The following is a 17,467-nucleotide window of genomic DNA, read 5'->3' on the forward strand; positions in this document are numbered from 1 at the left end:
AGGTAATGTTATCGTGGAAAAGTCGGAAACGCGTATTAACTCGGATCGACTAAAACCGCAATCGGAATTCGCTGTATTGTGATTCGTCGAGTGTGGGATTTCCACGGCCCCGATTTAACGCGGATGAGTAATGAAAGGTGAGAGTACCTAGTACAGGGGCCATCTGTCGATGGTCCTCGAGCCTGGCAAACGTGTCCTGTCCATTAGGATGGGTCTGCCATCCTGGATCATCGTCACCGATAATAAATAAATATGCACTGCGTCGACGAGAGAGGGAGAGAGATAGCGCCCCCGTCCTCATTGTGCACATACCCCGGCCTGCAGTGTATACCCTGCAATCTAAAACAATGCCAACTTCCATTACCGATTTCGATACACCTCCGCAGGCCCTCGTCGGATCGCATGTGTATCGTAGGTATATCCTACGTGTAGGTTTACCCGACCCATCTGTCGTTCGCCCACGTTTCAGTTTTACCTTACGCTCCTCGTGCCCTCTAGGATCCGTGTACTATCCGCCCTAGATACATGCCTACGTATAATGGCTGGCACGTACACGGGTACGTATGTAACGTATTAGCATACCTGGGATACGTAACGCGAGTATTTGACGTATACTCGACGCGCTAGTTAGCTGGATGAAATTTGGCGAAAAATTACGCGAGATAAATTTCTCGGGGAGTACCGAAACGGTACTGGTCGTACGTTGTTTTTTTTTTTTTTTTCTTTTTTTCTCTCTCGATCAAATTTTCTACGTCAGCTCGGCCGAAATTCGAGCCGACCAAGTATATTTTTGTTACGGTGTAGAAAAGAGTGTGTTCAGGGTAGGTTTTCCATCCCCCTTACGGCGCCTAATATCGATCTATATACTTCACATGCGTGTAACATCGCGGCGCGGGTGTCGGGGGTGCAGGGCTTGGTCCGGGATGCAGCGTAGCGAGGGTGATGGGGGATGACGTCAGCCGATGCACCTGGCAGCGTTTCGTCGATGGTTACGCGGCGTGGCGGTACGGTGGAGATTATGGGCTGTCGAATCGCGTTACATTTTATTGGAAAAAGGCGTCGCGACGGCCGCGGCAACTGGGGGAGGAAATATTCAACCCCCTGAATTACGCGATCGACGCTGTTTTCGAAATTTGACCAGAATTATGTCGCGACGACAAGTGATACGTGTGTATACTTCGTTACAATTCAAAGACGACGCGGAATGACTTTGAATTTGACATTCGGCGGAGGAAAAAAGTTTGGAAAGAATAGGTAAAGTGAATAAAAAATAAAAAAAAAAATAAATAAATAAAAATAAAAAATGAAAACGAGACACCCTCGAGGACGGAGAAGTGCAGGAGACAGGATTCGCGTGCAGAATCGAGGACGGAATTTCAAGTACGGCGATGCGGGGGCGAGATCAGCGGGGCCGATTTATTCCGCGTTCAGGGGAACGCTAACATATATTTCGTGCATGAAATATCCCCGGACACGCGTTTAAGTGGATGAAAGGGGCGGCCGCGTTTTGAATACAAATAATTACGAACTGTGCATATTACACCGGCCGTAACTTTCCGCTACCTTGTATAGTTAATGGCGCGGACTTGATACGGGGTGTGTATACTTGTAGGTGTAGGTATAGGTATAAAATGATCGTGCGACGCGTCTCGGAATATATATATTTTACTTTTCATCCCGGCAAGTATTTCGCTACCGCGTATGATTTACTTTAGGTAAACAAATCAGCGTTGACGAACAAGCATCAATATTTGCACGAGCAGATTTTACAAATTCATATAATACAGTCGGAAAAATTTTATGGTAGAAACGAAAAGTCATGTAATAATAAAATTACGAATATTCGAAGAATAATTTATATCTTTTTTTCAATAATTTCACAGTTACGTGGATTTTGAACATCCAATAGATCTTTGGAGACGCAAATTTTTTTACTCGAAAGAATTTTAATTCACTCTCAGCGTTTCTGTCACGATGAAAATTAATCCTTTCAAGAATAATTACTCCGAAATCGTATGGTGTACGTGATAGAAAGAATTTCAGTATGTTTGTAAATGCAATTAGCTAAAGTGAATCCGTATTCTCTGACCGCAAAGAACGGTCGTAAAATCTGCGCCATGCGAAACAAAAAAGAATCAAACATAACGGAATACATGTGTTAAAAAAAAACAAAAAAGGATGAATAAAATGAGGGGGGGGGGGATATACGTGACTCCAGGCAGCGTTCTTTTTTTCTAAATTATTCGCATGGCGGAATAGTTAAATTGGATTAATCTTACGTAGGTACTGGTAGCGTTGCGTTGGTCGGACAGCGGCAGAATTTTCTCACGCCAAGGTAAAGCGTGTGTACAATGATAGCGAAAGAGAGAATTAACAAACATTGGATTTAAATCAATGTTAGTCGGTGTAATGTAAGACTTTCCGTATTATTAAACCGTGCAAATTACCAGTGAAATAATTCGTTAAACTTCGGGGAACGTGTATGAATTATAGATTGAAATTAGTAAAAACCTGTAATTGTACGTAGGAAAAGATAGAAAATGTGAATAAAAGAAGAAAGAGAAAAATATCTCCGAGTTTGTGAAACATGAAAGGGCGAAAGAAGTCGTAGAAATTAACGAATCTCTTTGATGTAAAGCCGCGTCGAAAATAATTGTCATTTATAATGGATCGGCAGTCGCCGCCTCTCGCTTTTCCCTTCGCCATCACACCTAGGTCGGTACGTAACCGAATTTTAGTACATCCTGCAACCCTTTCTCCGTCTCTCCGCAGGCCGGTTTCTAGGCGAGTTCGCCGGAGTGTTCGCGACACGTTACGTGCCTGGCCTACGAAGGTGCGAAATAGATTGGTGTGGGCGGCTCTTTACACATGTAGGTATCCGGCTTAGGTACGCGCCGGAAGCGAAGGGGCTAAGAATATTCCTCAATTAAGGACGGGGCTAATCAAATTGTACATCGGCCACGCGGCGAGGCGCGACCTCGCGGAATGAATTAACAGCCACACGTACGTCCACGTCAGACGTGTTAATGGCGCACACGTACGCGTCCGCGTTACACACATGCATAAACGCGAGGGAAATAACTGATACGCGGAAATATGCCAGCCGTATACGGCCTCGTACGTGTGCGCAATACCTCCACCGTTGTACGTAATTGCGATGGATTGTGGCTGTGTAACTACGATTATGCCCAAGGACAGGCGGGGCCTTCCATGATTTTAGTCCAAGACCTCGATCCTCTTTGACTGGATCGACGTTCGAAATGTTTGTAATTCAGCTCGGTCGAATTCAAGTCATAAGGTCAATTTTCATGAGAGCGAAGTTCGTTTTTAGGGTAAATCGTTATTTCGCAAGTGTAGGATCGTTTCAAATTAAGTAATCTATTTTTAACAAGCAAAGTGAATTCAGGCTTTAGAAATTAAAATACTTTAAAGTCGTTGTAAATTTTAAAAACCGTGATTTTAGTTTGTCTATTTCGTTACGTTAACGCGACGAACTTAAATCTGGTCAATTTTCCTATCCTGCACTTTTCAAGCATGCAAATGAAATATCGTCTTTGGTCCAATGCTCCGTACTCGTATTGGCTCGTGAATCTATAAAGCTCAATACTTCGGTAATGAGTTGCTACGCTGCCTTGAATATATTCGAAGAATATCATCTGCAACAATTTCGGTACACCTGTATAAGATAAGTTTGTTGGACCGATTTTACCATCGTTTTACCAATTGTATTATTTTGATTTTGTTTCCAAAATTTTTCTTACACCGTCGCGAGTCTTCTACGTTTGAATTTCATCACCGGCCTTTCAATTCGTTTATTTTTTCGTTCCCCGACGCTTTCTTCGTTTCTTTTATAATTATTATTTTCTCCAGCTCCCTCCTCGTAAACCGGCACTCGGTACCCACTGTACGTGGGTGCAATAGGTACGCGTCGACTTGGGTCCGACATATAAAGCAGCGCGAAAGGACTCGGCGAGGAATATTCGCATTCGAGAAAGCAGCCAGTGAATTACACTCTGTTTTAAGCGAGCTACCGACATCAAAGGGTTGTGAATTACGAGTTATTTCAAGGTAATTTAAAAACATTACGTCCCTTGGTCACGCCCAATTAACGATATGAACCAACGACCCGCGGGAAAGGACAGAAATTAGGTAGCCGGGTTTCACCTTAGGTATGAAATCGCCTCGGGAATTTCGCAGGTGCTTGCGCCGGGGCTTTTCACTCCACCTGTATTATGTATAATAATACGTGGAAGCGATATAACGTATCGCACACGTCCGGGGTGCAGGTGAAATCTCAAAGGAAACTGCGGCTGGATTTTCATATCGCGAAGCTCGGCTCAAAGTTGAACAGTCCCTTCTCCCTCCCCCTTTCGACAAGGTTCTCTAGCTGCCGGTGCTTTTCTTTCGCCTCTTTTTCTTTCTCTTTCCGTTCCTTCCTTGGTCTCTCAATCTTCGAGTCCCATCAACCGGCTTCTGCGATATTCTTCGAAGACTCCGCAGAGCTTCGGGATGAAAGGCGGCGGCTCGTCTTTTTCGCCGACATCGCGGTGCAGCTCTTATTTGCAATATTCAACCCCCACTAATACGGCCTCTCTTCTCTTCCCGCGATGTATAATTGAAGAATATTGCCGTCAAGACTCTGAAATGCAACGCAACTTTAATTTCACGGGACCGCCAGGCAGCGGCAGGATCGGATTCCCGTAGAATGCCGAGACTCGAGTTTCGCCGGCATCGAGCCCTGCATGCGCGAATGTAGGTAACATAAATACACACGTACGTAACAATTTGTTGGGAGATGGAAAATCAGCTAGCATGAAAGAAAAATTAAACAAGAAGAAACGTCTAACACCCCCCCCCCCCCCTCCCCCACCCTAACAGGAATTTTCACCTCCGCCGTCGCGGCTTTCAACTTTTCTCTTCCTTTCGCAAGTTTTTTTGCAAACGGTTGTTTCTCTTATTTTTTCTTTTTTTTTTCTCGTGCCAAAAACGCGGCCAGGAAAAGATACAATCAAAGAAAGTAAATTCGTTTTCGACCGAGGTACGATGGCAAAATCTGCGCCGCCGGAACTGCGAGGCTAGTCGGGATCGCGTGCGGCGGAATGATCAATTCCCTTTCGCGTGAGGATCCTTATCCTACAAATGGACCGTTTTATCGGGTACTAGGAGTCGGCGCGTGCATGGCACGATGACATCCGACTCACCCTGCCACCCTTCCTCACCTAAACCCTCGTCCCATCCGAACCTCGACATTCTGAGGCACACACTCAAATCTCTAATGTCTTTTGGGTGTAGGCATGTGCACGACATTTCCGTAACTATAATATCGTGCCTGATATGGCAGAGGTTGGGTTATGGGTACCAACGTATACCTATAACTATGGACGATGTGCGCAGCTTGAAACGGTTTTTATGTCATTCTAATCTTCCCGGCCCGACTACACAAGAGTCTGAAGAGCAAGCTAGAAGATTAATTCTTCTCTCGAACAATTTTCAAGTACAACCTTATATCATTTTAATGGAAATTAAAAACTTACGGAGACAAGATTACAGCAGAGTTGAAAAAGAGGAAAAAAATTTTTTTTAAATTAAAGAAGGAACGAGAAAACGAACGCTGCGCTCTTTCCGGTTATTCACGCGGATTATCATCTGTTTGGAATATTTGTACACGATCGCGTTCGAATATTCAAAAAGTGGGTTTAAAAGTGTAAGTGTAGTATTTTTCGGCGTGTTCTCAATGGGATGCCCTGACGATCGATTTCCACGTTGGCGTACATATCTCGTAATATCGAAGTCCACGTATCTCAAACGCTAAAAATGGCTCAACAGTCCCATTCTATACGCAATTTCGAATAATATGATGCGTTTTCCTTTGACGCAGAAATAAAGAAATGGCATGAATTCTACTCTGAAAACGTGTTGGAGTGATTTTGTTCCGAATCGCTCATAGAATCGGTTCGTCGAGCCCTTTTTCCGCGTTTGATACACGTGGACTTAGATATTTGGAAATATATATACGTCGTTCGTCGAAATCGACCAGAGCATCCCCTTAATATTTTCGATATCGCGACAGCTTCGCAGACGCGTATATTTGACCCTTTGTCAGGGTGAAACGGTGCGTTTTGTATATATATATACATAATGTGCAGCGTCGCGACGTCCAATTATCGGGGAATCGCGGGTCGGCCGCGGTGTTGCGATACACCGTTAATTTCGCACATTCAGGTTATCATTGGTTGCGTCAATTGGTCGCTGATTAACGACGCGGCCCGCGTGATGCCGTCTTCGTCCCACCGTCTGTAAAATACGCGAGTTGAGCGTGGAATTTGAACGAGGTTGGAGTATGACTGTTCTACAACGTGGCGGCGGCCGCGCCGCGTCTATTGTAACAATTTAACTCTCAGCGGTGTTAAAAACGCGGAGTAAAAATAAATGAAATCTCAGCCGCCTTACTCCTCGTACCGAGAGTGAAGCTGTATACCATACCTTCAGCACAAAGGTTCTTTGTACGGCCGGACTTTTATATCGCGACAAAGTTTAATTAAAAAATGTTCCGCACCGCGCGTCGCGACGCTTCTGCTGCTGCTCCTGCAGGATCAGAAAGGATGGACCTGCGTCCAGCACACCGAGGCTTTCGGATCCTGCCGCCATGTTGCACCCGCGGATGACGCTTAAACGCCAGATTCTTAGCATTTCGTATTCGCGAAGCGTTACGGTGAGAGAGTCGCTCTGCGAGCCGTTTTCTAGTTCCAGCATTATCAAGATTAGCCGCGTCTCTTCAAGCCGCGAGAAAGCTACTGCGCGAGTTGTTATTCGCGTGCGAAAAACTTGGGGATCTTTTGGTCGCAAGTTTTTTTTTTAACAAACGTTCGTACTAGTCGGTGGTCTATTTTTTGATTACATTTCATTATCCACAACCAACAAACACGTACGTGTATAATTTTGTGATGAATAATGACAAACTTTGATTGTCTCTTCGTTTTTTTTCCTCATCCTCAAAGACAAGCTAATTATCCGTAATAGGTTTACGATCCTAAGAAGTACAAGTAAGTTCTACTCTTTGAATGTAATTAGCTGGTTTTGCGAGATGACTCGGTGGCGTTATATCGCATGTTTTTTTGTTATCATACAAAGTGCCTAAAGTTACAATTAACAAAATGAGCGGAAAATTAGTTTCCCCTCGAAAATACTACCGTCTACGCCGCTTTCAGCTCACGCTCCGCGTATATACCTTATACTGTTACACGGGTATACAGTATACTAAAAATTGGATAGCCCGTGTTACACTCAACCCTTGCATGACGTGGTGAGGGGGCGTCAAACAGGGAGGTGAAAAAGTGGGGGAGGGAAAAAAATAAAAATAAAACCGGCATCGGTAACTAGACTTCAAAGTGCACCTACGTTTCAAGTGTAATTAGCAGTTGACGGTAGACGAGATGAAGAATTTTTTTTGTACCGCGTAAATATACGCGGAATGTTTCAGTATTTAACGTTAAAAATACCGATGATTGTATCGTTACACAATACCGTTTATTTTATTTTTAATTCTTATAAATTCTCCGCGACATTCTTCCTTGCTTTGTTAAATATAAATTATTCTCTTTCTTTTGAGTACCTGTATTGAAAAATGAAAAAGATTCACAGAATTTTCAGAGGGGTGAAAAATCCCCGAACGAAGAGAAAACGTGGGATCAAAAATATTTTTTGCTTTTCATTGAACGCGTCATCGCGATTCACCAATATCGTTGGAAAAGAAAGCGAAGCGGGGGCGTGGGTTTGATTTCATCTCGAAGCCAATATGTGCGTTTGATTGAAACACTTGGTGCGTGAGTACGTTGAGAGGGATGTGGGGGGGGGTTCGTTTCGAATATCGTGTACGTATATAGGTGTATTAAAGAGAGAGAGAGTGAAAAACACAGGCAAATAAGTGATGAAAACATGAAATACATTTGGTTTTTTTTAATTCATTTCGATACCATTGAATCAAACCATCATTTCTTCTCTCTCTCCCTCTTTTTTTCTGCTTTTTTTATAAGTTTTTTTTTTTTTTTTTTGCCAGAAGCACACCCGTATTTTTCGTAATTCTACACATACGCAGGACATAACGAACAACGAATCGAATATATTCACAGAACGTGGTCTGTAGTCTCCGTTCGGATACTTTCAAATCAGGACAATTTGCCCCCTTCTCCTGGGAAAAATTTGACTCGGGACTCTGCTGTACTATTTGAAAATTATCATTTTACTTACGAGTCAAGGGTGAAGGTTGACTCATTCAAAGCCATGGCGTTGAGCCAACTACGCGAAGTATTTGCCACCGAATTTTTATTCATCTAAATTGAAGATACTTCATTTACTACAGTTGTAATGACAAAAAAAAAAAAAAGAAAGAAAAAGGAAACACTGAACTCGTTCGTGACTGTACTTGAAATACGTAGGTACTTGAGTGTTGAATCGTATGCGATGTCAACTTTATTCAGTAATATGATCGAATATAAACTTCTTTACGTTGACTGAATCCAACGATATCAAAGATCAACTCGATATAATTCGCGATTAAAGTGGCGCGTTACTCGTAAATACGATCATCGTTTTCTCGGTTCTTGTTTGTTTGATGTTATTACTCAGATGTACTATCAAAACGCATAACGCAGTAGGAGAATCAACGAATGTGATTTTGGTAACCACATATTTATATTTCCGTTTACCACAAGTCTAGTGCAGTTACCGATATTAATTTTTTTCTTTGTAATTCATATCATAATTTATCATTCCTAGCTGACCAGAATTTCCTTTCGGACATCAAGTTAAACTCCTAGTACAAAAATAGTCTCTCCTAGTAAAATCTCCTGGTAAAACATACCAGGCATAAATAAAATGACGAGTATTCACATTGCCGTCTCGACTCTCCATCATTCTTCCTCAACTCCTTATAAAATCTTACAAATATACGTAACATTCAGCAACGTGGGGATCAACAACGTTTCATTTATCTCCACGATGTCTTTTCCTCCACATCGCCATTCAACGATAACCTCGAAATCCCAACCGACGTAGAGCCTACGGAATGGTTATCGATGATCGGCAGTCGTCCCGACACCCCCTCTCCCCGTATCAGCTCATCTAAATTGTCACTTAACCCGGCATAGCCTGCAAGCGGGCCGTCGTAGGGATGCGCAAAAGGACGAGGAATATTTTCGCGACTAGGTTACGGCGTCTGCGGTGTTGAGAGATCGAGGATGATCGGCGATGGGTGCGGCGGATCGAGCGATCGGCAGATGGGAGATGCAGGGATACGGGGTACGGGATTACATCGGAGTTTAAAATTTATATACCTAGAGGGAGGAAAATCCCACCGCGGGTAATCGGCGTCCGCGCGTACACACGTGTAACCATCTGGCCGCGGTTGCTGGATCATCCCGATTCCGCCCTGAAACTCGACCGTGGCGATTTGCTACGGGGCGAGGAATCCTCGGCTCCCAGGGATCGGCCACGGAGAAATAATTAGTCGAGTGGAACAGATCGATAATTAAGTACGCCGAGGAGGAGCGGCCGCGGCCCGATCCGGATTAAGAACGCATCGCTCAGCGCGCGGACCCCTGTCACGATGTTTACATTGCCCGATTTTTCACTGGGTAGTTTTATTTTTTTCACCCCTCACGCAGGACCCGCCAAGGAGTCGCTCGTTACAACGATCATGCGGGGACCAATCGCCGATACCTAAAGTTGAATTTTGAATCGTTAATTCTTCTTCGGTAAAAGGAGAAGGCGATTGGGAAGCTGAAGAAGAGAGAGAGAGAGAGAGAGAGAGAGAGAGAGAGAGAGAGACAGAGAGAGGGAGTGGGCAGCTTTCAAAAAGCAATTTGTCCACTAGCTGTCAAACCGGAATAAACGCGGTGCCCGCCGCCTGCCAGCTTTCCGTATCACACACTCAGCGACCCGATGGGGATATATTCTTATCCTTCTCTGTCACGGAGATAAATACTCTCCCGAGAGTACCCTCCACTATCCCGAACCCGTGGAATGGAAGGTAAAGCAAACCGTTAAAAAATGGATACAGCGGTACGTTGCGACGTCGTCTTGCTAGTGCGGTTTTTACAAATTTCAACCGAGGTTCGGACTATTAATTTGTTGACATCGGTGCAGTCGCAAATTTTTTACCTCATATTTTCGACGATGTTTCACTGCTCGAACGAATTCCACGCAAATGATGGATTGAATTTGTGCTCGATGATATTTCATGCGGTTGTATAGTTTTTACAAATAATATTCCCTCATGCTAGGTAGAATCGAGGATGATGAATTATTTTCAACCGAATCGCATCGTGTACTTAACGTAGATAAAAATACAAGTTTTCGTGATTTTTCAATTCGCCGATGTGTCCAGAGCTTTCTAAAAATTTGGAGCCCGCTTTTTCTATTCGTCTAAAATCAACCCCTGCAGACTATGCGAAATTCAAAGAGAAGTTTCCACGCAACAAGTGATTTACCAGTTGTAAAAATAATTCAAATTAATATTACGATCGCGATGCCTAATCCGGTCTTTTGGAAACAATTCCGATCGATTAACACAACCGTAAAGTTTCGGATCGCTTCAGGAGTTGAGGTGTCGTGTCGATCGAATGGAATATCGGCTATACATGTATGCATATACCCTGTATAGGTATACGGGCGACATTCGGTTAATTAGCGGAGTTATTTGCTCGAGTTGAATTTCTCCGGCGTCGCCGCGTCGGTTTTCTCCGCGGGGGTGAAAACGGGTCGACGTCCATCATACGGGTTTGTTATTTAGAAGGACTAGGAACCCTTGCGGACGGGTCGAAGGGGCGCGGCGAGAGAAACCGGAAAGTCCACTTTGAGGTCGAACTTTGGTTCGACAAACCGCAACCCTTCCCTTCTTCCGGACGATTCAACCCGGTCAAACCCCCGGGATCGCATTGCGGCTCCGCACGTGAGATCGCAAAGCGATGACGGGCGTCGAAAATTCGAATTCACGACGACGCCGCTTCGCGCCCGTGGCGGATCGTGTCTTTAATCGAGATACCGGGTAAAGGGAAAAGCAAAGGGGCAGGAGGGGGGAAGCAGCAGGCCTCAATTACGGAGAAGCGACAGAGGCAGCTTTTCTGACCGATGACGGCCGTTCGCGCCTTTCCCGACACGGCCGTGTCGAATCGATTTGTCCCGAATGTCGTGCTCGCGAGTTTAGTTTATAAGGTAAAGTGGGCACACGTTTTAAATACGGAACTTGCGTGGAACATCGACGCACCGACCGACTCGTAAGTCGTCCTGGACGCATGCACTGCCGGAGGTACGATAAATTCACTACTAAATGCTGTGCATGAGAAAGTTTGGGTAATTACGACGAGATATATACACACGTTTCATCTCTCGCTATATCAAGCCTCGACGACGACACCTTGAAAATACAAGGTACCTGCGTGTCAAAAAAAAAAAAGAAAAAAAAGATAATGAGGAAAAATGGAAGAAAAAGAAACACGAAAGGGAATCAAAATCTTGCGTTATGAATTATTTATCAAAGACTACGATTCGGGGAAAAGAACAGTGTTTCATTGGCTTCTCTTTTTCTTTTATTTGTACGTGTACCTTCATACATCGTGGAACTATCATCGCTCATTTACATAATTATTTATACACGTGAGAGTTGCCGCAGGCGTGTGCCATCGTCGATTCTTTTCAAAAGAAAGTATATAAATAATGTTAATTTACAGTATCAAATATTCTCGTGTACATCTGTAGACAAGAATCAGGAATTGGATTCTCAAAGTTTAGATTCATTATCGTACCGACTTGACGCGAGTAATCTCGAAAAGTCGATTTATCCCCGTATAACGATGACAAATTGGATTAAGTCGTTCGATCGAAGCCCCTAGTCGTCGTCGTCGTCGACGTCGACGAGGCCGCGAAACCATCCCGGCATTTGCATGCTTCGAGTAACTACAATAATTATTCTCAAGTAACGATTCGCACTTCGGTTCATGGCGTCTGATTATATTTATCCAATTTTGTATCCTAATTTCCAGACGAAAATTACGATAATATCGCAATTGAAGCGATATCGTTGCTCTTCACGGCGAGGAAGAAGAAGAAATCCATCATCCGAGATCGCACGTTTATAATACACTATTGTCAGGTAAGATTTCAACGTAGGTTTGACGGCAGAAGGTACATACAACATATTCGTATTCTTTGTAATTACGACCAATTTAGAAGATTTAAAATTACTATTCACGCTATCGTACCGTTTACGACCAAATACCTGCTGTAAGAAGTCCTTGTAATAAAAATATTTGGATTTTTTTAAAAAACCGCGTTTATTTCTCCGCACACGGGAAAGCATCTCTCTACCCAAGTATCCTGCATTTCCATTGGTCCCGAACTTCTCAACGTTATACGAAACGAATGGAATAAATGCTAGAACTTTTGACTAAAATACTGAAACAAGACGCGTGCTCCGCAGTGAACTTCCACTGGCTTGCAGGCTCGGTGGCGCATCCCGTGATATGTGTATCAAAGTTGGCACAAGTTGACGATGGTGCGAGGATGTATAAACGCGGGGTACGGTGGGTGGGTACCAGGGCTCATAGATAGTTAGCTTTAGCCGAAGGTGCGCGGAACGTTAATTGAGGATTACAAGGACTTCGGGGACTATACGCCACCTGAGAGAGTAAGGTATAAGCCTCGAGATAGCCGGAAGTTGGGCGCAGCCTCGGGTACGTAAGGTAAGGGTGTGTAACCTTCGCACGAAGCAAGACTGCGAGTGCATGTAACTTGGCTGATAAATAGGGGTGGATCGTCGCGAGGTTACCATCGGCAACAGGTTCATTTCCGGCGAAGAGAAGGACTCGCGATCAGGGATGAACGGTGATTGTGATTTTTTGCAGTCGCTTAAATTACACCGTAACTTTAAGCTTTCATTTCAAACTCGTGGCTCGTCGATTGCCGCGGGATTTTCAATTTTCTTCTACTCGTATATTTTGGAATTCTGAGAACATCGGATGAGGTTCGAATTATCGAAGGTTCAAGATTCGAAACGATTGATCGAAACGCCCGAATTCGAAAACTTTGGGGTTTTGTACAGCACATTTTTATCCAGCATACGATGTTTGAAAAATGAATACAGTGTCGAGTAAAATGAACAAATTTGAAGGAAAAAAAAAAAAAAAATTGTGTAACAGTATTGAGTCCTGTGAAACGAGGGATGATACCCTCTTCATTTATGGTGCTAAGAAATTGACCCAGTCAATCGTATAGATTCTAGTGGGACAAAAAAGGAGGAGGATCCTTCCAACCAGGAGTCGAAAGGTCTCGTGGCGCGTGAGTTTTCGACGTGAAATTTGATTCGAACGAAGAGCTGATAGACGAAAGGAAAAAGAGAAGGGATGAGTGAAAAGGAGAGAAAAGAAGCACGGCGCGGCCTATCCTTATACCCTCGGCAAATAAAATTCGCCAAGTTTTCATTGAGTTCCAGACGGTCTGTTCTGCTTCGCGTAAGGAGGACGAGAGCAACGGGGAAAAAAGCAGAGAGAAGAGGAGGAAAAAAAGGGAGAAAAGACGAGGAAAAGAAAAATAAAAAAAAAATAAAATAAAAAATCTACCAGGGTTTTGCGTTCTATCGTTGATGGCCCACGGCTGGACGCGCGCCACAGCTTCGAAATTGTAATGCGATTCTTTGCCGAGAGTTCTCCGCTCCCCGTCTGCTCCTCTTTTCCTCTATCGGCCGATCGTATTTGAAGAAAATTCGTTTTTTTCCCCTAGTCAACTTGTGTGTGCGTATTGTTTTTTATTTTTATTTTATTTTTTTTTTATACCGTTTCTTCCCGCTATCGGACTGTGTATAGGTACAGGAATAAAGACGGAGAGAGGAAAGACGACCTCGAACGTAGAAGGTAAGAAACTTTCGCCTGTGTATATTATATATTTATTCATGATCTATTTGTAAGCGTATAATAATGGCGGGCAGGCTCGGCAGCTGATATAACAACCGGTTATAGGCGTATATACTGGAAACGGTACCAGATTCCCGAGGAGAAGTCCCAGGGGCGAACCCGAGTCATCCTTAATTCAAAAGCGTTTCCACGGAACCGTAACCCTAGAAGCGTTAATCTGACCGACTTATTATTCCCCTTTGAAGCCCCTCGAGAACTTGACATTACGGATAATTAGCTCATTAGTAGAGGCGTATCTACCTCATACATTTCTGCGGATCAAATTCTTTCTCGGGTGCTTGTATGTATGTAACAGGTATGTATACATGGGTACATAATACACGCTCGTAACCAGAGATGAAACCATTTGTCTCCCTTCAAGGGAAGGGGCTGTACGCTGTTGGAGTGAATAATAATTCAAATAATTTTTTCATCTCTCACTCTCTCGTCTTATTTCCCCCCCCCCCCCCCCCCCCCCCCCGACCGCAGGACTTAGGAGGGGCCGCAGAAACAGCCTCGTCTTTCTCACCGAGTTTCGATACGTCCGTTGAAATTCGTATTCGAATGAATATTGGCAAAAAGCTGTAATACATACGGGTGTAATAACATGACAAGTACTCGTACGCGCATCCCTGAATTTCCTGTTTCAAAATTACGAACAAACACAGCTTTCGACCAAGTAAATAAAGACAAATTTTAGCCAACATTTCCAGCGAGGCAGCGCAAAGGACGTACCGACGCTAGATAAAATCATAATATATTCATTGTACGTCGGGTGAGTCAAGTTCGACGGAACCAAGTAGAGCAGTTTTTTTAGTAGGTATAGAAATACGTATACGTATACATTATATATCGCTCTCATGTAATGCCAACTGGTGGCGTTGGGGGAAGATCGTTCGCCAAACCGTAGATAAAATTTGGCATACGTGCACAAACGTTGCGAGGAGCGTCGCGTCGGGCAGCAACGGCAAGGGTCACTCTTTATCTTGCCGAGATTCGAGTTCAAGGGTTGTACCGTTCGGGGGATGAAGGCCCGCCATCGGCATCGGCATCGACCAAAGGTTCGCCAGCGCGTCGCGCCTGCCACGGCATATTCATGAGGGCTGAGTAGGTACGCCGAGCTTGAACCAATATAACCGCTCCTCTCGCTTTCCACCCCTTTTTCACCCCCGCAGCTATTCCGTGCCGTGTACGCGGTTATGCGACACTCGAAGCGACGAGACGCGACGCGGTGCCGGGAAACGGAGGACTGGATCAGGATCAGGTCCTTATGGTCAGCTACGGACCGCGGCCGTCGCTCCCAAGGTAAACCTACTCCGATATTAAGTCTTGGGGGTGGTTGCGGTTCGTTTCGGGGGATGATCCAATCGGCCAGCTTTCTCCGTGGATGCTGTGTGCTTTCGATGTTACACGGGATGCGGGGGGAAAAGCGGAGACGCCAACTCTCGACGGATCTTAAGTGCTCCCGGTGAATAATTGATCGATGGTCAATGGGGAAGTATTTCAATCTACGCTTCTCGCTGAGGGAGTTTGGACGGCGGTACGGAAGCTGAGACGCGCGTGGATTATTCAATCGCTTGTAAACATGTGCGAAAACGAGTTGCGAAAAGGCGTGAACAAGTTTTGGAAGCTTGAACAATGCGACGATGTTTCGCTCGTCGTTTCGTTGAATTTCTCCGCACAGTCCTATAAACGGTTCGGTATGGTACGGAAAAAATCAAGCTGGGTAAAGGTTGAATCGAAAAGAGAATGCGAAGGGTCTGTACGAGGCTGTTTGCATGAGGGTAGCTTTAGTAGATTAAGACGCACCGGGGGGTGCTGATGCCGGAATGCTCGTTGGCGTACTTTAATTAACTAGGGCAACTGTCCGCGCAATTTGCCGAAAACAGCAAAACTCGTCAAAAAAGCAAAAAAACACTCGGACGCTTGGAAAATCACCCGTTTTCGTGAGCGAAAACGAAACCCGGATATAAAGAACCTGGCTTGGCCTGCATGCATGCATTGAATTTTCATTTCAACAAACTTACGCCAAGTATACTTATACATCTAGTTTTTAGCCGGAGAAAACTTTGCCCAACGTGCTCCGGCGCTTCGCTCCAGTAGCGAGATAAAGTTGAAACTTCAACTGTATGGCTGCTGGACTTGTTTCTTCGTTCGTATATATTTTAAAACTAGATGAGGATATTACAGTGTACCTATACTTATTTGCGATCTGTAGAGCATGAATTTTACAGAATTCACCAGCTCTGTTTACCTATTCGCAATATAATGTTTCATGCAAGAAAAAGATAGAGAAAAGTACAAAGTTCTTGCGGAATCTCCTCAACATGTCGAGTTATATATTCTTGCGTTCAGGAAAGAGAAATTTTATTCGTCTCCTGCCCGTCTCGCGGTACCGAGGAAATTTGGCGAATTAAAAAGAATATCCCTAATCAGGCGGGCAGAGCTTCGACATTGACTGCGAGGGGGAGAAAAAGAAAAAAAATTCATTTAGGGCAGGCATTTGGCGAGGATCGTAAGAGCCGGGCGCGAGATCTTCAACGTCGTGTTCGTTCTTTGGGCTCAGCACTTTGGTGCCAGCTAGCGGGTGGGTGTTTACTTTTAGTGCCCGCCTGTTAATGCGAAGATAAAGCTAGTAATATGTGAGTTTACGTGGGTGAAGATTACTGTACGCGAAGCGTTGCGGGGGGTTCAGTTTGCGCAGACCGGGATGATATCTGCCTTGCGATATTAACCGTTACACCCCCTCCGCACCCGGGAGTCAGTTGTACCGGAATTAATCGACTTTACACCTACGCCTCTCCGACTCCCTCATTTCCACCCTTCGCGTCCGCTATTCCGTTCGCAAATATGCCGGATAATCGCGATTCGTGGGAATGTTGAAGCGAAAAGTCGGCGTAAATCAAAAGGGTTGCAACGATAAATTTTTCAGCAGTGAAAATCCCAGGCGTGGTTCGGCGGAACGCTGCAGTACGGATTTCCAGAAATTATAATTTTAACCCGTGGAAAAAAAGGTAGTGAACGAAACGGCCTCGCCGCTTCCCGCGGTTTTGCGTATCGGCGAGATGCGTTTTGGCCCTTTTAATTATTGATCTGGGGTGGAGCAGGGCGCAGGGCTGGATATCGGTGGGGAAGGCTCGCGCTAAGGGGGCTGCCCTGTGACCGAGGCAAAGGAAAACAATATAACCAAGCTACTTCGTATGCACTGCTAATAAGTAAATAGAAATTAGCATTCAGGTCCTTTGGTGATATAAATCAAACGAATTAATTACAGTAGGACTAGAAAGGAGCGACGCGTGGCCCCCGTTTACCTACCCGTCGCATATACGCTTGCGTACCTGCCTACCGACTTGGCAAAGAACGGGAACCGGTTCGCTCGATTCAGTTCCTTGCTTGCTTAGTTCCCTGTTTTGCATATTATCTAAACGTAAACACCAATAAATCTGCAACCTTACAGTATACCGTACTCTGGGTGTATATATCCCCGCGATACGGGGAGAAATTAGCTACCCGTTTCCTCTTGG

General features: G+C 44.6%; 2 protein-coding genes across 14 annotated transcripts in view; one reads left to right on the top strand and one right to left on the bottom strand.

Moving 5' to 3' along the window:
• LOC124294944 overlaps positions 1 to 17,467 on the top strand; it is a 209,850-nt gene that overhangs the window by 184,049 nt on the left and 8,334 nt on the right. For 5 of the 8 annotated variants that reach the window (XR_006904841.1, XR_006904842.1, XR_006904844.1 and 2 more), the window contains one exon: positions 12,039 to 12,297. The exons of 1 other annotated variant lie outside the window; for it this stretch is intronic. Coding sequence is in view for 1 of the 7 variants with exons in the window: in XM_046742601.1 (XP_046598557.1) it covers positions 12,039 to 12,148 (110 nt within the window). In the remaining 6 variants the exon portion in view is untranslated. Of the gene's footprint in view, positions 1 to 3,870; positions 4,069 to 12,038; positions 12,298 to 17,467 lie in introns of those variants that run through there. 2 more of the 8 variants (XR_006904840.1, XM_046742601.1) reach the window with 2 other exon arrangements.
• The window catches only part of LOC107221027 (teneurin-a), a 504,979-nt gene that overhangs the window by 174,021 nt on the left and 313,491 nt on the right, over positions 1 to 17,467 (bottom strand). The gene's annotated exons all lie outside the window — the stretch shown is intronic.

This window comes from Neodiprion lecontei, chromosome 6 (assembly GCF_021901455.1).
Source record: "Neodiprion lecontei isolate iyNeoLeco1 chromosome 6, iyNeoLeco1.1, whole genome shotgun sequence".
In the NCBI taxonomy this organism is placed as follows: domain Eukaryota; kingdom Metazoa; phylum Arthropoda; class Insecta; order Hymenoptera; family Diprionidae; genus Neodiprion; species Neodiprion lecontei.